This window comes from Neophocaena asiaeorientalis, unplaced genomic scaffold (assembly GCF_003031525.2).
Source record: "Neophocaena asiaeorientalis asiaeorientalis breed wild unplaced genomic scaffold, Neophocaena_asiaeorientalis_V1.1 scaffold169, whole genome shotgun sequence".
Lineage (NCBI taxonomy): Eukaryota > Metazoa > Chordata > Mammalia > Artiodactyla > Phocoenidae > Neophocaena > Neophocaena asiaeorientalis.
This window is the reverse complement of record NW_020172187.1, coordinates 3,524,262-3,547,522: the sequence shown is the minus strand read 5'-3', so window position 1 is coordinate 3,547,522 and position 23,261 is coordinate 3,524,262. Positions and strand designations below refer to the sequence as shown.

General features: G+C 35.3%; 1 protein-coding gene across 1 annotated transcript in view; it reads right to left on the bottom strand.

The window, feature by feature from the left end:
* Positions 1–23,261, bottom strand: part of EYS (EGF-like photoreceptor maintenance factor) — a 1,631,219-nt gene that overhangs the window by 853,673 nt on the left and 754,285 nt on the right. Inside the window, 2 exon segments of the mRNA XM_024761621.1 lie at positions 7,859–7,983; positions 22,645–22,769. Coding sequence (XP_024617389.1) covers positions 7,859–7,983; positions 22,645–22,769 — 250 coding nt within the window.

Here is a 23,261-nt window from a genome sequence, read left to right as displayed (position 1 = left end):
AAAAAATCTAAAAAGCAATTGTTCAATAGTCTTACACATTTGCCATAACTGTTTCTAAAACAGTTTTGTCAAAGGTGTGGCCAAGATGGCAGAGAAGGAAGAACTTGAACTCCTCCCACAGACATCTCAAAATTACAAATACAGAGAAACTAACCATGGAAACTATATGAAGACTAGAAGAAAAGGTCTTCCACAATTAAAAACATAAAGAAGGAGCCAAAAGGAGAAAAGTAGGAGGGGTGGAGATGCAGTATGGTCAAGACCCAGACCCACCTGGTCAGTGACCCACACACAGGAGGAATATCACAACTGCAGAGGTTCACCCCAAAAAGCAAGAGATAAAACCACATATTGAGTTCCCCCACCCAGACATCCTGCACTTGGGGTATGAGCCCCTAGAGAGTCTGGCTTTGAAAACCAGCAGGTCTTGCATATGGGAGACCCAGAGGGCTGAGGGAACAGAGATTTTGCTCTTCAAGAGTATGCACAAAATCTCACACACTCTGAGTCCCAGCATGGAGACTATAGTTTGAGAAGACTGAGTTAGACCCAATTGCTGATCTTGTAGAGTCTCCCAGAGTGGCCAGAGGCAAACTGAGACACCCACAGGAGATGGAGATGTTGTTAGCAGCCATTTTTGAAAGTCATTCCATCATGTGAACACAAGCTCTTGCAGGCAACATTTTGGAATCCTGCCACTACGCTGTGTCAAGGGCTTACCTCCCCACCAGTGGACCAGCACCAGCCCTGTGTCCCTCTGACCCTTTGGTCCACAGAGCCAACCATGCAGGGGCATGGCCCCACAAATGAGTGACCAGCACCAGCCACGTGCCAAGCCCCCCCACCCCCCCAGCAACCAGTTTGGATAGCCAGCTAGATGAGGACACAGCTCCACCCAAAAAAGGGCTAGCACCAGACCTGCAGCCCTGGATCCACACAGCCAGCTGTGTACAGACCTGGCCCTGTCCTCCAGTGGCCCTGCAAACATGAAATGAGGCAAAGTCTCACAGCCAACTGGGTTGGAATCTAGCCCCATCTATCAACAAGCCCCAAGTTCTTGGCCCACCACAATAGAAGGGGATACACAGCCCACAAAGGGGGCAGCCTTAGAGCATATGACTCTAGCAACCAGAGGGAAGCATGCTGCTGGGCCTCATAGGATGACTCCTACATAAGAGCATTTCTCCAAGATTGGTAAACATAACCAAAATACCTAATACATAGAAATAAACACAAAGAATTAGGTAAAATAAGGAGAGAGAGAAATATGTTCCAAAAAAATAAATAACACAAAACCTCATAAAGAGAACTAAATGAAGTAGAATAAACAATCTGCCCAGTAAAGGGTTCAAGGTTATGATAATCAGGATGTCCAATGAACTTGGGAGAAGAAAAGATGAACACAGTGAGAAGTTCAACAAAGAGTAGAAAATATAAAGAAGAACCAAACACAGCTGGAAAATAAAATAAAACCTACAGTAGAAGGAATCAACTGTAGATAAGAAAAACAGATCAGTCATTGAAAAACAGAGTAGTGAAAATCACCCAAACTGAACAGAAAAAAAGAAAAAATAATTAAAATAAATGAGGATAGTTTAAGAGACCTATGGGACCCCACCAGGCATGCTAACAATTACATTACAGAAGTCCCAGAAAAAAAAAAAAATAGAGAGAGAGAAATAGGGGCAGAGAACTTATTTGAACAAATAATAGCTGAAAATTTCCCTCACCTGGGAAAGGAAGCAAACATTCAGGTCCAAGAAGCACAGAGAGTCCCAAACAAGATAACTCCAAAGAGGTTCATACCAAGACATGTTCTAATTAAAATGGCAAAAATGAAAGGTAATGAAAGAATCTTAAAAGTAGCAAAAGAAAGGCAACTTATAGTCCATGAGACTATAAGTTGATTTCTCAGTAGAAACTTTCTAGGCCATAAGGAAGAGAAATTATATTGTTAAAGTGATTAAAGGCTACAACTTCCAACCAACTCTACCCAACAAGGGTATCATTCAGCTTTGAAGGAAAGATAAAGAGTTTTACAGACAAGCAAAACCTAAAAGAGTTGAGCACCACTAAACTGGCTCTACAAGAAATGTGAAACAGACTTCTCTAAGTGAAAAAGAAAAGGCAATGACTGTAAATATGAAAATTACAAAATGAAAAATCTCACAGGTAAATGCAAATATACAATAACAATAGTAGAGCAACACTTGTAAAGCTACTAGGAAAGTTAAAAGACAAAAGCAATGAAGCAATCTATATCCTCAATAAGTAGTTAAGAAATACACAAAACAAGAAGGATGTAAAATATGATATTAAAAACATTAAATGTGAGGGGAGGGAGTAAAGATGCAGGGTGTTAAAACATGTTGGAAAATAAGAGATCATCAATTAAAAATTATTATTTATGTTGTTATATATAAAAATCATGGTAACCAGAATCCAAAAATCTATAATAGATATACACATAAAGAAGAGAAAGGTACCCAAACATGACACTAAAGATAGTCATCAAATCATAAGGGAAGAGAGCAAAGGAAGAAAGGGAAATAAAAGAAAAAGAACAAAATGGCAATAAGTACATACTTTTTAATAATTATTTTAAATATAAATGAATTAAATGCTCCAATCAAATACAGAATGGCTGATTGGATAAAATACCAAGACCCATATATATGCTGCCTGCAAGAGATTCACTTCTGATCTAAAGACACACACAGACTGAAAGTGAGGGGATGGGAAAAGGTATTCTGCATAAATGGAAATCAAAAGAAAACTGAGGTAACAACATTTATATCAGACAAAATAGATTTTAAAACAAAGATTGTAAGATGAGAAAAAGAATGACATTACATAATAATAAAATAGAAGGTATAACAATTGTAAATCTATGTGCACTCAAAGCAGGAGCACCTAAATACATAAAGCAAATATTAATAAATATAAAGAAATAAATTAACAGTTACACAATAATAGTAGGGGACTTTAACACCCCATTTACATAAATTGACATATCATCCAGCCAGAAAATCAGTAGGAAAACATTGGTCTCAAATGATGCATCAGATCAAATAGACTTAATAGCTATCTATAGAATAGTTCATCCAAAAGCAGCAGACTACACATATTCAAGTGCACATGAGATATTTTCTAGGATAGATCACATGCTAAGCCACAAAACAAGTCTCAGAAAACTTAAAAAGTTTAAAATCATACCAAGCATCTTTTCTGAACACAATATCACGAGAATAGAATTACCTATAAGAAAAAAAAAAAAAAAAACTGCAAAAACACATGTAGTTTAAAACCAATGGATCACTGAAGAAATCAAAGAGGAAATAAAAAAAAAATACCTGTAGAAATGAAATGAAAACAAAAACACAGGATCCAAAATCTATGGAGCAGAGCAAAAGGAGTTCTAAGAGGGGAGTTCATAGCAATATAAGCCTACATCAGGAAACAAGAAAAATAAAGAAAACAACATAATCTTACACCTAAAGGGACTAAAAAAAGAAAAACAAAGAAACCCAAAGTTAGCAGAAGGAAAGAAATGATTAAGATCAGAGCAGAAATAAATGAGTCTAAAAAAAGAGCAGAAAAGATCATTGAAACTAAGAGCTGCTTCTTTGAAAAAATAAATGAAATTGATAATCTTTTATCCAGGCTTATCAATAAAAATAGAGGGCTTAAATAAGTGAAATTAGAGAGGAGAAGTTACAACCAACACCACATGAGAGGTTGTTACAAACAATTATATGCCTATAAAATGGACAACCTAGAAGGAAAAGGCAAATGCCTAAAAGAGTATAATCCCCCAAGACTGAATTACGAAGAAATAGAAAGTACAAACAGACTGATTCCTGGTAATGAAATTGAGTCAGAAATTTAAACAAAACAGAACAAAAAACTCCAAAAAAACAAGTCTACCAAACATTCAGAGGAGAGTTAATGCCTATCTTTCTCAAACTACACAAACAAACTGAAGAGGAAAGAACTCTTCCAAACTCATTCTGTGAGGCCAGCATCACCCTGATACCAAAACCAGACAAAGAAAGAAAGAAAGAAAATTATAGGCCAATATCACTAAAGAATGCAGATGTAAAAGTCTTCAAGAAAATATTAGCAAAAGGAATTTAATAATACATTAAAATGATCCTACAGTACAATCAAGTGAATTTATCCCAGGGATGCAAGAATGGTTTAATATCCACAAATCAATCAATGTGATATATCACATTAACTAATAGAAGAATAAAAATTATACAATGATCAGAATAGATACTGAAAAAGATTCCAATGAAATTCAACATCCATTTATGACAAAAAATCCTCAACAAACTGTATAGAGGGAACAAATCTCAACATAATAAAGCCCACATATAAGAAATACCCAGCCAACATCATACTTAATGTTGAAAAGCTGAAAGCATTGCCTCTAAGATCAGGAGCACAACAAGGATACCCACTCTCACCATTTTTATTCAACAGTGTTGGAAACCCTAAGTACAGCAATCAGACAAGAAAAGGAAATCAGTGTAGATTGGAGAGGAAGAAGTAAAATTGTCACTGTTTGCAGATGACATGATACATATATAGCAAATCCTAAAGACACAATCAAAAGACTATTAGAACTAGTAAATAAATTCAGCAAATTGCAGGATACTAAATTTATATACAGAAATCTCTTTTACTTCTATACACTGATAACAAACTATCAGAAAGAGAAATGATGAAAACAATCCCTTTAAAATTGAATAAAAAATAATAAGTTAACTCTGTATAAATCTAACCAACAAGGTAAAAGTCTTGTACTCCAATAACTATGACACTGATGAAAGAAACTGTAGAAGGCACAAATACACATAAAGTTTAACAATGTTCATGGATTGGAAGAATTAATATTGCTAAAATGTTCATACTACCCAAGGCAATCTACAGATTCAATTCAATCCCTATCAAAATACCAATGGCATTTTTCACAGAACTAGAACAAATAATTCTAAAAATTCGTGTGGAAACACAAAAGACCCCAAATAGCTAAAGCAATATTGAGAAAGAATAATGAAGCTGGAAATATCAAGCGCTGTGATTTTAAACTATACAACAAAGCTACTGTAATCAAAACAGCATGGTACTGGCACAGAAACAGACACATAGCTCAATGAAACAGGAGAGCCCAGAAATAAACCCACACACTCATGGTTAATTAATCTATGACAAGGGAGGCAAGAATATACAATGGAGAAAAAACAACCTCTTCAATAAATGGTGGTGGAAAAACTGAACAGCTACACAAAAAGATCAAACTGGACCACTTTTTCACACCATATACAGAAATAAACTCAAAATAGATTTAAGACTTAAGCATAAAATCTGAAACTATAAAACTCTTCGTTAGAAAACATAGGCAGTACACTCTTTGACATAGGTCTTAGTATTTTTTTGGATCTGTCTTCTCAAGCCAGGAAAACAAAAGCAAAAATAAACAAATGAGACTACATCAAACTAAAAAGCTCTTGCACAGTGAAGGACACTACCAAAGTAAAAAAGGCAGCCTACTAAATGAGAGACAATATTTGCAAATCTTATATCTGATTTTCTTATATTTGAGCAAAACATTTTTCTTTGAAATTCCAACTAATAATTTACATCCTATTTTCAAGGGTATATCTTTAAGTCATATTTAATTTAAAATGTCTATATACTGTTATAATATTGATAGGTACAACATAAATTGTAAATTCTTTTTCACTAAATTGTTTCCTCTATCTTTAACTGTTCATTTTAGAACATATCAAATGCATTAACAAAAGTAGAATCCCCCTTATATTTTTATAGGCTTTACCCACACAGTATATCTTACGATTGTAAGTTTTTAAGTTTTATTTTAGCTTTCAATACTTGAGACAGTGGCTATAAGAATATCCACTTCAAATTTATTTGTTAATTTCCATAATAAAATATAGGTTTATTATATCTGTAACAGTTCCCTCCAATTAGTAGACTTCTGGTTTTATAAAACTATATGTTTTTCAGGATATTTTTTACATTGTCAACATATACCTCAAAGGAATTTTAAAGATATTTGGTAGTAAATTCTTCTTGTTTAACAAAAAAATCTATAAAATGATCATTTCTTTTCTAGTTATTTAGATTTCTCTATATCATTGCATTAGCTGAATAATTTACTTAAATAAAGGATAGAGTTCAGTCTTCTTCTCTTTCTACTGACTCCTTGAGGGAGCTATTATTGATGTAATCTGAGGTGATACAAAAATAATTTCTTGGCACTGAATACCTCCCACACTCTGTTGTCAGAGTGCCTGAAATTCTTCCTCAAAGATCATCCTCCTGCGGTCACTAAGGGAAAATTCTTTCCCCAGGGCAAAGCCTGGACTAGAGGATTCTCAGAGAAAGGAAAACAATTATTCTGTTTTAGTTTACCCATGTCCCTCTCAGACAGATTGGACTTATACCCAGGCTTTCTCAAATTCTTGTGTTCCAATGATAGGTATCAACCATTTTTCTGTTCAATTCCTTAACCACTTCCGGACACTCCTGCTACTGATCCTCCAGCTCTGAGGAGTCCCCTGCCCCATTCATACCTGGGCATCCTTCTTCAGCACTGGCCAGGCTTCGCATTTCCTTGACATGTGATTCCTTAATACTGCACCTGACTGGATACCCTCTCTAATTATTTAGCCTTAATCTTGGTTAAGACTGGTCCATCTATTAATCAAATTTATAAATATATATGTTTTATTTTAAAATTTCATTTTATTTTATTTTTTATCTTTTGGCAGTAGTGGGTCTTCATTGCTGCATGCAGGCTTCCTCTAGTTGCAGCGAGCAGGGACTACTCTTGGTTGCAGTGTGCGGGCTACTCATTCTGGTGGCTTCTCTTGTTGCAGAGCATGAGCTCTAGGCATGGAGGCTTCAGTAGTTGCAGCATGCGGGCTCAGTAGTTATGGCTTGCGGGCTCTAGAGTGCAAGCTCAGTAGTTGTGGCGCATGGGCTTAGTTGCTCCGCAGCATGTGGGATCTTCCCGGACCAGGGCTCAAACCCTTGTCCCCTTGCTTGGCAGGCAGATTCTTAACCACTGCACCATGAGGGAAATAAAAACAATTTATTTTTAAATTTTATATTGGAGTATAGTTGATTTACTATGTTGTGGTAGTTTCAGGTGTATGGCAAAGTGATTTAGTTATATATATATATATACATTTTATAAATATACATTTAGAATTCCTGGCAACACAGTCTTGACAATTGCTGTTCCCTTACTATCGATATATTCATATGCTGTGGCCAGCTTTAATAAAGGATTGTGGTCAAAAGCTGTCTTTTAATAGAGATATTTCTACCAGGTAAGTCTATTCTAGTGCTAATGGAGTCACCTGTTCCAATTTGCCAAAGAAGGAGATTCATCCTCCCCAGACACACAATATTCTGAGCTCAGCCCTGGTAGCAGTGCTATGTTCTTGAGCAAAATGGAGGTTCTGCCAATACCCTGATGGTATTAAGTAACTCCTCTCTGGCATTAAAAAGAAAAATGTTTTGCTTAAATATAAGAATTCCTTGCCCTTTAATGTTTTAATGCATTTGGCCACTTGCACCTTTGTATAGATCAGTCTCTCAGAATGCTTTTCTCCTGATAGGAAGGGCTGAGGGTGCATGTGATGGATGGAGGAAGGGAAGGGGAATGGTGAGAAAAGCACAGTAAGTGCAGACAGAGGAGAGAGGTACTGAGAGGAACGTCTCCAACCTCCGTTTGTCACCATGCAACATTCCAGTATTTCCTCTCGTTCAAAGACGATGAAAATAATGTATCACAACAAAACCCATCAGTAAGTTTTACCACAAGTCCAGGTGTGCATAAACATGGCAAGCCTTCGCCAGGTTCACTTCCTCTGCATATTCCATGAACATGTAAGTTGGAAAGACACTCATAAAGTTCTTTCTCACAGGGATGTTCTGATCTTCCTGTTAAACACAATAACAAAGCAGAGATTCAACTGTTAATAATAATAATAGTTGTAAGGAGAATAGCTTATATATATATACACACATATATATATAGATTCAATTCAATTCTTAATAATAATAATAGTAAGGAGAATAGCTTAATAATAATTCAATTCTTAATAATAATAATAGTAAGGAGACTAGCATATATACATGTATATAGTTTATATACAGTCTTACTCTATGTTAAAATAGTGCTAGGTATTTAATATAAGTTGTTCCAATTCTCTTTATAATCATTCTATCAAGTAGCTATTATTATTATCTCTATTTCTTAGCTGGAAAAATTAAATTAAGAGAAGACAAATAATTTGCCCTAAAATCATACAGTGTGTAGAAATGGAAGCAAGTATATGTAAAGTAAAGTTTCAGATTGTACCTTTGGTGCCATTCTACATTCCACATCTAAATTTCTTTACATATTTCCTTTGGAATAGATACGTAGAAGACAATGGAATAAACACACCCCATAATTCCATTTAAAGTGAATCTTAAATTCAAAGGAAAGCAATTACTACAGATTTCTCAATGTGAAATGTTTTCTTGTAATACTCAGAGTGTTTTACAGTTAGTATTTCTTAAGCTGTAGTTCTAAAGAATACAAATCTTATGTCTTTGTTCAGCTGACTATTGACTGTAAGAATTCTCCTTAAACATGAGATCTAATTTTCCACACTAAAGCACAGCGTGTTTGTCTTCTGTTTGATATTTTCCAGAATTTTAACATTAAACCAGCACCAACATTGCTAAGCTACACACAAAATATCCGAGCTGTGGTTTACTGGGTGCATATTAGAAGCAGTGTGAAACCATTGATTCTTTCTTATGGGGCAACTATTTATAATAAATCAGTATGTTTAAGAACATGTTAACCTGAATATACTATTCCACATAGGGATGAAAGGTCTACAGAAACAGCTGTCACTACTCTTTGATGACCTATGTGAACTTAAAAGCAACTTTTTAAACTTTATTTGTCTAAGTATTATCCCACAGCATTTAATCTGAACTCTGGCTAGTGGGAAATTCAGTCTTATTCTTGTTCCTACTTAGCAATACATTCTCACCATTCTCCCTGATAAATTGTATGAGAACAATTAAATAAGTATTCTAGGGTGTTTAGAAATGATTTCTGTGCAATACCACATTATAAGAAGAAAAATAAAAAGGCAAGTTTAAGAGATCTGGGGGACTCAGATCAAAGTTAGAAGTAGCTGCCCAAAGACCAGTCCATGACTCTCGACTTTGTAACGTTCTGTCATGTAGTGAACATCCTGTGTGCATCTCTGTTCATCAGGCTATAAAAGGTGATTCAGGAAAAACATTTTTGGAGGGCTTATAAAAACCACCACAACCAGTCATTCACATGGTTGAATCTTACAAACATATTGTTTTGCATAACAGCAAATTCTGTAAAAACACTTACATTCTGATAACTGTCCCTATAAAAGTCAAATACACACAAACTTAATAACATCACTTAGAGATACCTACACATATAATAAAATGCTAAGGAACACTAAAGGGATGTTGAATATAAAATTCAGAATTGTTTCTGCAAGGTGGGAGATACTAATGTGTTCAGAGAGGGATATCGAGAAGGCTAAACTCATTGCTAATGTTATTTCTTGAAGCAGATGGAAGGTACACAACGTTTATTATATTATCTTATACAATAAATATACATTATACATTGCTTGTATATTCTTTTGATTGAATAAAACAGTCCACAATATATTTTAAACAATTAAGAATAATAATGTAGCTTTCTTCTTCCTTCTAGTACTGTGAAGGATATTACAAACTCTAAACCATGAGATAGGAACAGGGAAAGAAAAAGAGTTTACCAGACCAGTAAAAAGACAAGGAAATTTTTATTCAAGAGTATTACAATAAAAGAAAAAGACTATTGAATTAAGGGAGAGCTATGGAACACAACTGAACTGAACCAAATGTAGGTGGAAGGGTTTTCAAGTGTTGGGATGAGCGAGTGGAAAAATGCTGGTGGATATTGGGCTGGGGGTGTTGGTCAGTGTGCTCAGGCCATCTGTGTGGCTAATGGTCACTCATTGACATTAGACACACCCCTCCCTGGATGGAACCTTCTATGGTTCCATCAAAGTGTTGACTTTCAGGTCCTTGAGAAAGACATTTCTGGGTTGTAAAACTGGCAAAGCCTGCAAGAAAGTTCCAACCTCAATGGGATGGAGAATTTACAGTTACGAGTTTTCTAAAGTGAATGCTGTAAAGAAAGAGAGAGTGTGCCTTGGAGTCACGAGGAAGTCTGTCTAAAGTTTAGTTAAGCTGAGGGGAACAGTAAGGATGTCTTGGTCAAAATCAAGAAAATAAGATAGAATAAAAGTTAGTAGGGGTTCAGCTCAGAAAACAGAAATCACTCTAGGTTTCTAAACAAAAGAAGCCTTAATAACAGAATAAGACACTCCAAATTTATTAGAAGGAAGGGCTGTATGGGTCACTTCTAGAACCACAGATCTGACTCTCTGGGAGATGACACCTCAGTCGTAAGCAGGAAAGTAAGAAGCATAAAAGCCACCATTGAATGACTGAGTTCAAGATCCCCTTGCACTAGTTGAGGGAAGCTGGGTACCCAAGAGCTGCCACCACTTCCTCCCCAGCTACCTCTCTCTGAAGCTGGTGACTCAACACAAAATTGTAGTCTTTCTGCCAGTCCTGCTTTTTAATACATAGTCAGTGATTCAATAGTGAAATCTGCTGCATGAAACCCCACATGTCCATGACCTTCTCCACCAGATGAAACTGCTAAGACACCCAGAAAAGACCTTCACCATATCCTCCAGATTTCAGGTATGTTTATATTGGTGGAACTCAATTTATATTTACAATTTCAATTTCAAGGGAGTTTAGATATTGTAGTTTTTAACATCCTTGCCTCTGCAGTACAGAAACCACAGTAAACAGGAATGGATGCTGAGTGTCAATCATACCTATTGTGGGCAAAGAATGTCATCTGCCGTATCAGTAAACAAAGTGTTACAGCCATTAAGCCAGCAGCCACTGTGGCCACCACCAACTGTGCACCTTGAGGGAATTTAGAATGGAGAAAACAGGATACAGGATTACTCTCTAGCAAACTGGGTAGTTAAGGTGCATGTCAAAGAATGATTTCAACGAGCCCAGACTCTGATGTCTTCCCATACATATAAAAGTGCTAAATCCATTAACCTGAGATGTCTGCTTTTCTTTAATTAAGAGTAATCTTTTGATGTTCTGAATACATGGTTTTTGTTGCAAAAACTCTTGTATATCCTGGCTCCTTCCTTTCCTCTTGGGAGCCGTCCCTCAGAGAGACCTGAGAGGCTGCCTCCTGGGCTTAAGTCCTCAACAAGTCCACTGAATAAAACATGATACTCAATTCTTAGGTTGTGCGTTTTTTTTCAGTCAACACTATCAAAAATAAATAAGATAAATGTCCTTGTACTGGTGTGGGCCAGAAAATGGAAACAGAATAAGGGACTATAAAACAGGCAAATTAAACTCCAGTAGATAAGATTGAAAAAAGAAAAACTCACAGAGATGAAGAAAACATCTTTGCGTCCCATATAGATTTGCTGTCCATTTGTAATAAGGTAACCAGATGCTAAAAAAATACTGTTTGGTGATTAAAATCAATAAACCAAAAGTTTTCATTAGCAATTCAGAAAAAGTGATCAAATCATTGTGGTGTTAAACTCATAGTACTACTCTAATATCTGACATATGATAAAAATAAATAAATGCGTATAGAATGAATGTTGTCAAATAATGCACATGTAAAACAAAGATGATTTTAGATGTCAAATTGTAATAAAAATAACAAATTAGACTAATTTTTAAGGTGATGAACAAAACAAATCTTTAAATACATCAATATACATGACTAGAAACACTGACCAGTTTTAACACTACCATTCTCTGCTATAAAAGAGCAGTTGTAATAGTTTGAGCTTATTAATGAAAATAAAAGTCACTATTTCAAAGATTTATATATTTTACTTTCATTTCATTTTCCCTCTCAGCACCAAGTGATTTTCATCTAATCTGGGAAAAATAAAATTAAACCTAAACTGAAAATAATTCTGCCTTAATAGTTAATATAATATGTAGTAATTGGATAACATAAATGAAGTCTCTCTCCTTTTCTTAGTCTAATTTTAGAATATGTAAAATTGATTTTTACATCTATATCTTCATGAAAATATAATAGTATATACTCTCATATTAGAGATTATTTCACTTTTCATGTTTCTTAGTTAAAAGGAAAAATCATTCTATATCTCTTGTTATAAATACAAAAGCCTATCCCTGACTTAATAATTGTGAGCATGGGTGGCAGATAGCATATGTATTTGTTTCTCAGTTTTCTTGCCCCAAGGACAATGCAGCATTTCTGTTTCAAAATGAATAAAGCTATTTTAAGGGCAAAATATGTGTCTGCAGTTTATATTGTTACATATACAAACACGACTGCACCCCTCCTGAGTATAAAAAGTGTCTGGAGGCTTCCCTGGTGGCGCAGTGGTTGAGAGTCCACCTACTGATGCAGGGGACACGGGTTCGTGCCCCGGTCCGGGAAGATCCCACATGCTGCGGAGCGGCTAGGCCTGTGAGCCATGGCCGCTGAGCCTGCGCGTCCGGAGCCTGTGCTCCGCAACGGGAGAGGCCACAACAGTGAGAGGCCCGTGTACTGCAAAAAAAAAAAAGAAAAAGAAAAAAGTGTCTGAGCACAGTGACTGCCCCAGGGATTGAGAACAATTCCGGGAGAAGCATTCACATTTGCAATACAGAGATTTTCCAACTGTCAGCCTGCTCATAATGGTAAACTTACTGAGTGGTAAACACTTTTATGTAACTCTATAAATGGCAGTACTTAGGCCAAAACATAAGTGCATTTTATTTTGTAAAATAATCTGAATATTTGTATTGATACTTCAATGGAAAAGAGCTCACTGGTCATTGGATTTACTGCCTACGCAGAGGATGAGCTCTGTGATCAATACTGTCTTGTACTGGACAAAGACCTCGTGCAGAGAGGGTGGGTGAGGTCTGGAATCCAACCTGTGCTCCACTCGTCAGACACTGCCCCTTCTTAGCCTGGAGGGAAGGGTATTTGCCTAGGGAGAGGGAGAGGGAGAGGGAGAGGGTCCCATGCTAACTATGGCCCTTCATGGATCAGAATCACAAATGGACTGTACTTTTCCAAGATATGCCGAATACAACTTCTCAGATGGGGTTTCCTGGAACAAAACTAAAGAACAGAGTCTTCTAACCTACTTATACCCAGTTTAAATTTCAGTTGTGTTTTGCAGATTCGTGTGGCGAAGAAACCAACATTTAATTTTTCAAACTTTTGTCTGTTCAGAAAGTTGCAGGAGTCAAGCAGTTGTTTGACTACAGTGAAGGGGGAATGGAGAAAAAAGACAAAAATCACAAACCTTGAGGTGCAGTTGGAGGAGGCACCCAAGATGACAACCATGGAGGAAGAGCTGTTACATGAAGACAAGAAAATTCTGAAAATTGACCACATGATGTGAACTTAAGGAAGATCTCCACAACTGATGAGAGTAAAAAATGGCAATAATTTATGGTACTTAACTAATTTAAGGATAGAAGTAAATACCTAGGGAAGGTAGGTTTCCATCCAGAAGTATGTAAGGTAAGGCTAATGGCCTGATTTAGACCAGAGCATAAGAAAAAATTATCAACATGATTTAAAGCTGGTTTCCTCTATGGATGAGAGAGATGAGGGGACCAGTATAAACCAAATAAGTCAGCATTTGTGTCTTTCTGTGCCATTTCAGAGAAGGCAAATTGCTATTAACTACTCAGAACAGTGTTAAGTTCTCAGTTTTTACTTATGGAAGCTTTATAGGAGCTAATCAGAGAGATCTGGAGGTTCCCCCTTCCTGAGAAATCTCACAGTGCTTAGAATTGCTAACATCCAGATTAAGTGATTAAGCTGCCACACACTGATGGACCTTATTGGTGAAGGTCTTTTTTGGTGAAGGTTTTTTTTTTTTTTTTTTTTTCTTTTTTTGGAGGGCTGTCCATTTGATTTTTTTTTTAATTTTCATAAGAACATTTAACATGATATGTATCCTTTTAAAAGAAATTTAAGTATGCAATACAGTACTATTAACTATAGGTACACTGTTGTAGAGTAAGTTCTGGAACTTACTCATCCTACATAATTGAAACTTTATGGGGAGTTGCTATTCAGTGCAGGCCCTTTTTGGGGAACATAAGAAATGCGGGTACAGCACCAGGCCAGACTTCCTGGCTGTGAATTTCAGTTTTGCCACTAATATGATATGGGGGATTACCCAAAGACTCTGGGACTACGTTTCTTCATGGGAAAAATGAGATGAAAAAAATACCTTCTTCACAAGGTCACTATGAAAATTGAATAAGTGAGTACATGTAAAATAGCAGGATGTCCATGTACTAATATTGTTATTGTTACTATAATTAGTATTATCTAAAACAAATATGTGCTCAAGGTCTCCCACATTTGGCCTTCAACATCTAAAATTCAGAATATGACAGAAAGAAGAGCTCAACAACAGGGAGACTTTTCAAGGATAAAATGATGAAGAAAAAAATCAGACTCCTATCAAAATGAATTCATGTTGGGGGTGAGGAAAGGACTGACTACACAGTGGTGGCATGAGAACATTGTGAGGGCAGTGGCCACATGACTGGCTGTGGTGGTACTTACACAATTTTACACATTTATAAAAACTATAGAACTGCCTGTCAGAGAGTGAATTTCAAGATACAAATTAGGAAACAAACTGAAAAAAAGGAAAACAAACAATAGCTAATTGTGCTACTAAAGACAATGAGGAAAGAAGAAAAAAATGAAGAAAGATTGAAGGGTGACCTGCAAGCGTGAGATTATTCTTTAAATAACTTCAGAAGTAGGAACTGCTGGTGTGGTTAAGAGGCCTGGCTGGAGAGAGCCCTTGGGAGGGGACAGGGGTCTGAGAAGGTATCCATAGCACTTTCTAATAATTCGTCTGTTTGTTTTGTTGCTTACAAGGTATGTGCTCTTGTGACTTGGCTGTGAAGAATCTAAACAGAAAGAGAGACACAGATGTAGAGAACAAATGTATGGAGACCAAGGGGGGAAAATGGTGGGGGAGGGGTGGTGGTAGGATGAATTGTGAGATTGGGATTGACATGTATACACTAATATGTATAAAATGGATAACTAATAAGAAAAAATATTAGTTATAAATTATTTATAAATAATATAAATATTTATTGGTTATAAAAATAAATTAAATAAAATTCAAATATTAAAAATAATAATAATTTTTTTTAAATAAAGGATGGTGTGGTGGCCATAAGGATTTTGCTTAGTGCATGTCTATAGCAAGTATTCAGTGAAGGACAGCTACTGTGAATTTCAAGATACAAATTAGGAAACATACTGAAAAAAAGGAAAACAAACAATAGCTAACTGTGCTATTAAAGACAATGAGGAAAGAAGAAAAAAATGAAGAAAGATTGAAGGGTGACCTGCAAGCGTGAGATTATTCTTTAAATAACTTCAGAAGTAGGAACTGCTGGTGTGGTTAAGAGGCCTGGCTGGAGAGAGCCCTTGGGAGGGGACAGGGGTCTGAGAGGGTATCCATAGCACTTTCTAATAATTCGTCTGTTTGTTTTGTTGCTTACAAGGTATGTGCTCTTGTGACTTGGCTGTGAAGAATCTAAACAGAAAGAGAGACACAGATGTAGAGAACAAATGTATGGAGACCAAGGGGGGAAAATGGTGGGGGAGGGGTGGTGGTAGGATGAATTGTGAGATTGGGATTGACATGTATACACTAATATGTATAAAATGGATAACTAATAAGAAAAAATATTAGTTAAAATTATTTATAAATAATATAAATATTTATTGGTTATAAAAATAAATTAAATAAAATTCAAATATTAAAAATAATAATAATTTTTTTTAAATAAAGGATGGTGTGGTGGCCATAAGGATTTTGCTTAGTGCATGTCTATAGCAAGTATTCAGTGAAGGACAGCTACTGGTATTGTTATTTAATCAAACTGCTTATAACAACTGTGATAACTCATTCCATTTTGAGAAATTTTAAAATAAATCTGCTTTATATGGGGGGAAAAAAAAAGCCCAGAATCTAAGTCTTGCACCAAAAGTACCAGCAGGTTCTGAGTTATCACCCAACAAGGCGGATGAGTATTTTTGAGGCCTTTTGTTTCCACAGTGGACCGGATGGGCAACATTCAGAATGGGACTTTGTGTGAGGCTGCAGCTGCTTCATAAGGACCCCAGGCCTCAAGTAAACCTGAAACAAGTGGAATCTTCACCTGGAGCATCAATACTAATCTATCAACATAATAAATGGAACTAGCAATTGTAAGATATATATTGATATGGTAAAAATGACTTTAATACTTGTTTTGTTTCTTAACTGTTTTCATAGGATTATATGCATTGCTTAAGGTGGATATCTAACGGTTTTAAATGATCAGACCTTGACAAAAATATATATATTTTTAATTCTCCAACCTTATTTCCTGGCACTCCTTACATCCAACTTTATTATTTTTTTAAATCTTATTTTACTTATTTATTTTTATATACAGCAGTTTTCTTATTAGTTACCTATTTTACACATATTAGTGTATACACGTCAATCCCAATTGATCCCACCACCACCTGCCACCCCCGCTTTCCCACTTTTGTGTCAATATGTTTGTTCTCTACATCTGTGTCTCTATTTCTGCCTTGCAAACCAGTTCATCTCTACAATTTTTCTAGATTCCATATATATGTGTTAATATATGATATTTGCTTTTCTTTTTCTGACTTACTTCACTCTGTCATTCATGTCTATAGTCATTTTCACTCTATATGACAGTCTCTAAGTCCACCCATGTCTCTACAAATGACCCAGTTTTGTTCCTTTTTATGGCTGAGTAATATTTCATTGTATACATGCACCACGTTGTCTGTATCCATTCGTCTGTTGATGGGCATTTAGGTTGCTTCCATGACCTGGCTATTGTAAATAGTGCTGCAATGAACATTAGGGTGCATGTGCATTTTTGAATTATGGTTTTCTCTGGATATATGCCCAGTAGTGGGATTGCTGGGTCATATGGTAATTCTATTTTTAGTTTCTTAAGGAACCTCCATACTGTTCTCCATAGTGGTTGTATCAATTTACATTCACACTAACAGTGCCAGTGGGTTCCTTTTTCTCCATACCCTCTCCAGCATTTGTTGTTTGTAGATTTTCTGATGATGCCCATTCTAATAAATGTGGGATGATATCTCATTGTAATTTTGATTTGCATCTCTCTAATGATTAGTGATGTTGAGCATCTTTTCATGTGTTTGTTGGTGATCTGTATATCTTCTTTGCAGAAATGTCTATTTAGGTCTTCTGCCCACTTTTGGATTGGGTTATTTGTTTTTTTGATATTGAGCTGCATGGGCTGCTTGTATATTTTGGAGATTAATTCTTTGTCAGTTGCTTCTTTTGCAAATATTTTCTCCCATTGTGAGGGTTGTCTTTTCATCTTGTTTATGGTTTCCTTTGCTGTGCAAAAGCTTTTAAGTTTCACTAGATTTTTGTGTTTATTTTTGTTTTTATTTTCATTACTCTAGGAGGTGGGTCAAAGAAGATCTTGCTGTGATTTATGTCAAAGAGTGTTCTGCCTATGTTTTCCTCTAAGAGTTTTATAGTGTCCTGTCTTACATTTAGGTCTTAAATATATTTTGAGTTTATGTTTGTGAGTGGTGTTAGGGAGTGTTCTAATTTCATTATTTTCCATGTAGCTTTCCAGTTTTCCCAGCACCACTTATTGAAGAGGATGTCTTTTCTCCATTGTATATCCTTTCTTCCTTTGTCATAGATTAGTTGGCCATAGGTGCATGGGTTTATCTCTGGGCTTTCTATCCTGTTCCATTGATCTATATTTCTGTTTTTGTGCCAGTACCATATTGTCTTGATTACTGTAGCTTTGTAGTATAGTCTTAAGTCAGGGAGCCTGATTCCTCCAGCTCTGTTTATTTTTTCCTCAGGATTGCCTTTGCTATTTGGGGTCTTTTGTGTCTGCATACAAATTTTAAGATTTTTTGTTCTAGTTCTGTAAAAAATGTCATGGGTAATTTGATAGAGATTGCATTGAATCTGTAGATTGTTTTGGGTAGTATAGTCATTTTCACAATATTGATTTTTCCAATCCAAGAACATGGTATATATCTCCATCTGTTAGTTTCACCTTTGATTTCTTTCATCAGTGTCTTGTAGTTTTCTGCATTCAGGTCTTTTGTCTCCTTAGGTAGGTTTATTCCTAGTTATTTTATTCTTTTTATTGCAATGGTGAATGGGACTGTTTCCTTAATTTATTTTTCTGATCTTTTGTTGTTAATGTATAGGAATGCAAAAGATTTCTGTGCATTAATTTTGTATCCTGCAACTTTACCAATTCATTGATTAGCTCTAGTTGTCTTCTGATGGTATCTTTAGGATTATACATGTATAGTATCATGTCATCCATGATAGTGACAGGTTTACTTCTTTTCCAATTTGTATTCATTTTATTTCTTTTTCTTCTCTGATTGCTGTGGCTAAAACTTCCAAAACTATGTTGAATAATAGTGGTGAGAATGGACATCCTGTTATGTTCCTGATCTTACAGCAAATGCTTTCAGATTTTCACCTTTGAGAATGATGTTTGCTGTGGGTTTGTCATATATGGCCTTTATTATGTTGAGGTAGGTTTCCTCTATGCCCACTTTCTGGAGAGTTTTTATCATAAATGGGTTTTGAATTTTGTTAAAAGCTTTTTGTGCATCTACTGAGAGGATCACAGGGCTTTTAGTCTTCAATTTGTTAATATGGTGTATCACGTTAAGTGGTTTGCATATATTGAAGAATCCTTGCATCCCTGTTATAAATCTCACTTGATCATCGTGTATGATCCTTTTAATGTGCTGTTGGATTCTGTTTGCTAGTATTCTGTTGAGGATTTTTGCATTATATTCATCAGTGATATTGGTCTGTAATTTTCTTTTTTTGTACTATCTTTGGTATCAGGGTGATTGTGGTCTTGTAGAGTGAGTTTGGGAGTATCCCTTTCTCTGCAAGTTTTCGGAAGTGTTTGAGAAGGATGGGTGTTAGCTCTTCTCTAAATGTTTGATAGAATTCACCTGTGAAGCCATCTGGTCATGGACTTTTGTTTGTTGGAAGATTTTTAATCACAGTTTCAATTTCATTTCTTGTGATTGGTCTGTTCATGTTTTTTATTTCTTCTTGGTTTAATCTTGGAAGGTTATACCTTTCTAAGAATCTGTCCATTTCTTCCAGGCTGTCCATTTTATTGGCATAGAGCTGCTGTAGTAGTCTCTTATGATGCTTTGTATTTCTGTGGTGTCCAATGTAACTTCACCTTTTTCATTTCTAATTTTATTGATTTGAGTACTCTCTCTCTTTTTCTTGATGATTCTGACTAAAGGTTTGTCAACTTTGTTTATCTTCTCAAAGAACCAGCTTTTAGTTTTATTGATCTTTGCTATTGTTTTCTTTTTTTCTATTTCATTTATTTCTGCTCTGATCTTTATGATTTCTTTCCTTCTACTAACTTTGGAGTTTGTTTGTTTTTCTTTCTCTAGTTCCTTTAGGTGTAAGATTAAATTGTTTGAGATTTTTCTTGTTTCTTCAGGTAGGATTGTATTGCTATAAACTTCCCTCTTACAACATCTTTTGCTGCATCCCATAGGTTTTGGATTGTCATGTTTTCATTATCATTTGTCTCTAGGTATATTGTAATTTCCTCTTTGATTTTGTCAGAGATCCCTTGGTTATTTAGTGAAGTATTGTTTAGCCTCCATGTATTTGTGCTTTTTACATTTTTTCCTTGTAATTTATTTCTAATCTCATAGCGTTGTGGTCGGAAAAGATGCTTGATAGGATTTCAATTTTCTTAAATTTACCAAGGCTTGATTTGTGACCCAAGATGTGATCTATCCTGGATCATGTTCCATGTGCCCTTGAGAAGAAAGTGAAATCTGCTGTCTTCAGATAGAATGTCCTATAAATACCAATTACATCTATCTGGTCTATTGTGTCATTTACAGCTTGTGTTTCCTTATTAATTTTCTGTCTGGATGATCTGTCCATTGGTGTTAGTGAGGTGTTAAAGTCCCCTATTATTATTGTGTTACTGTTGATTTCCTCTTTTATAGCTGTTAGCATCTGCCTTATGTGTTGAGGTGCTCCTATGTTGGGTGCATAGATATTTATAATTGTTATATCTTCTTCTTGGATTGATCCCTTGATCATTATGTAGTGTCCTCCCTTGTTTCTTGTAACACTCTTTATTTTAAATCTATTTTATCTGATATGAGTATTGCAAGTCCAGGTTTCTTTTGATTTCCATTTGCATGGGCTATCTTTTTCTATCCCCTCACTTTCAGTCTGTATGTGTCCCTTGGTCTGAAGTGGGTCTCTTGTCGACAGCATATATATAGGTCTTGTTTTTGTATCCATTGAGTGAGCCTGTTTGTTTTGGTTGGAGAATTTAGTCCATTCACATTCAAGGCAATTATCAATATGTTTATTCCTATTACCATTTTCTTAATTGTTTTGTGTTTGTTTTTGTAGGTTCTTTCCTTTTCATATGTTTCCTACTTAGAGAAGTTCCTTTAGCCATTCTTGTAGAGCTGGTTTGGTGATGCTGAATTATCTTAGCTTTTGCTTGTCTGTAAAGCTTTTTATTTCCCCATCAAATCTGAATGAAATCCTTGTTGTGTAGAGTAATCGTGGTTGTAGTTTCTTCCCTTACATCACTTTAAATATATGGTCTCATTCCCTTCTGGCTTCTAGAGTTTCTGCTGAGAAATCAGCTGTTAACCTTATGGGAGTTCCCTTGTATTTTATTTGTCACTTTTCCCTTGTTGCTTTTCATAATTTGTCTTTAATTTTTGTCAATTTGATTACTCTGTAGCTTGGCATGTTTCTCCTTGGGTTTATCCTTTATGGGACTCTCTGCACTCCCTGGACATGGCTGGCTATTTCCTTTCCTTGTTAGGGAAGTTTTCTACTATAATCACTTCATATATTTTCTCAGGTCCTTTATCTCTCTCTTCTCCTTCTGGGACCCTTATTATGTGAATGTTGTTGCATTTAATGTTGTCCCAGAGGTCTCTTAGGCTGTCTTCATTTATTTTCATTCTTTTTTCTTTAAGTTTTTCTGCAGCATTGAATTCCACCATTCTGTCTTCCAGGTCACTTTTCCTTTCTCCTGCCTCAGTTATTCTGCTATTGATCCCTTCTAGTTTATTTTTCACTTCAGTTATTGTATTGTTCACCTCTGTTTGTTTGTTCTTTAATTCTTCTAGATGTTTGTTGTTTAATTCTTCTAGGTCTTTGTTAAACATTTCTTACATCTTCTTGATCTTTGTCTCCATTCTTTTTCTGAGGTGCTGGATCATCTTCACTATCATTTTTTGAATTATTTTTCTAGAAGGTTGCCTATCTCCACTTCATTTAGTTGGTTTTCTGGGCTTTTATCTTGTTCCTTCATCTGGTACAAAACCCTCTGCATTTTCATCTTGTCTATCTTTCTGTGAATGTGATTTTCGTTCCACAGTCTGCAGGATTGTAGTTCTTCTGGCTTCTGCTGTCTGAGAAAGATATTTTTTGGGGGAAAAGCAATAGCTTTTAAATGGTATTTATTTCTTCTGTCAGAGCATTGTAAGCTTTATTCTACTTCTTTTATCTGTAAGAATTATTGGCTGTTATTTCCTCTGGAGGTTCAAATAACCAGGAGCCCAGACTCTGGGGTATCCACAAGCTATCTTAAGTCTTCTCTGGGGTTTGTGAATAGTGAGAATTCTTTTTTAGTGACCAAAAATATCCCCCACATATATTTTTGTGAGATTATTATTGCTCAAGGAAATTCACATATTCAACATCATTTTGAGGTGGATGAAACTAAATTTTGAAGGTAAGATGAGTGATAGAAGTCATAGGTAGAAAGCAACAAATTTGAAAGTTTAGAAAACTAGAGGAAAGAGAGGGAAGAAGATTCCTGGACACAACTTGTTTATATCAGTATACAGTTAAAGATAATATGAGCAAAGGCAGAAATGGCCCAAAAGACCTGTTGTTAATAAAAAAGTTCCTCTTGAATAAAATCAGTTCACCCAACCAGTCCATCTCTATACTGATGATCATTGGCAGTAATAATAATGTAAATATTAATGAGCCAGTTTTTACAAAGGACTTGTGCAATAGGCACAATGGATATAGATAAAGATCAGAAATTTGAAGCTTACATAAATTTTGAAAATACCTGTAGTGAGATACCATGATCTAAGCACCAGGATTTCTTGCTGATAGCCTAAAGGATTGATTACTAGTATCACAGAACAACAATTTCATATTTTTTAAGTGTAATCATCGCTTAGAAGCTGGTTGATAGTCAACAACATTATTAGTGAGTTGATTGTCAAAATTGTACAAATACACACATATACAATACACATATATAAATACATATCTTTTGTAAATAAATGTGACATTTGCATGATCATTACTTTTTTATAATTACCTTGTTGACATTTGCAAATATATCCATTGATGTGATCCTCGCAGTTCACACCATTTAAACACGGTGATGAAGAACTTTCATTTATGTTAATTTCACAAAATTTCCCAGAAAATCCAGGGAGACATCTAAGAAAGAAAAGTGAAAAATACATATCTCTATATAATACACATGAGTCCATATTGTACAGGTAATATTTGCAAAATTAAGAATAAAATTAAGGACATGAAGTAGTCATTTATTTATTATTAAGGACATGAAGTAGTCATTTATTATAAAATTAAGGACATGAAGTAGTCATGTATTATCAACTACTATTTATTAGTAGCTGATTTATAGGAGATAATTTAATGGATATCTATTAGTATTTTCAGTGAAATTAAGGCCAATTGATCTAAAAGCAACCATAGCCACAAAGAAAAAGGGAAAATAAAAAGACTCAGGCATCATAGAGCTAAATCACTGTAGACTTTACTCTTTCCATTCTATTTTAAACATAGGTAGCTTGGTATATACATATGTGTGCATGAATGAATGTATGTACTATAAAATACCTATGCCTGTACTATAGAAAATATTGACTAAGGTTGATTACAGGATAGTCAGTAAACTTTTAAAAT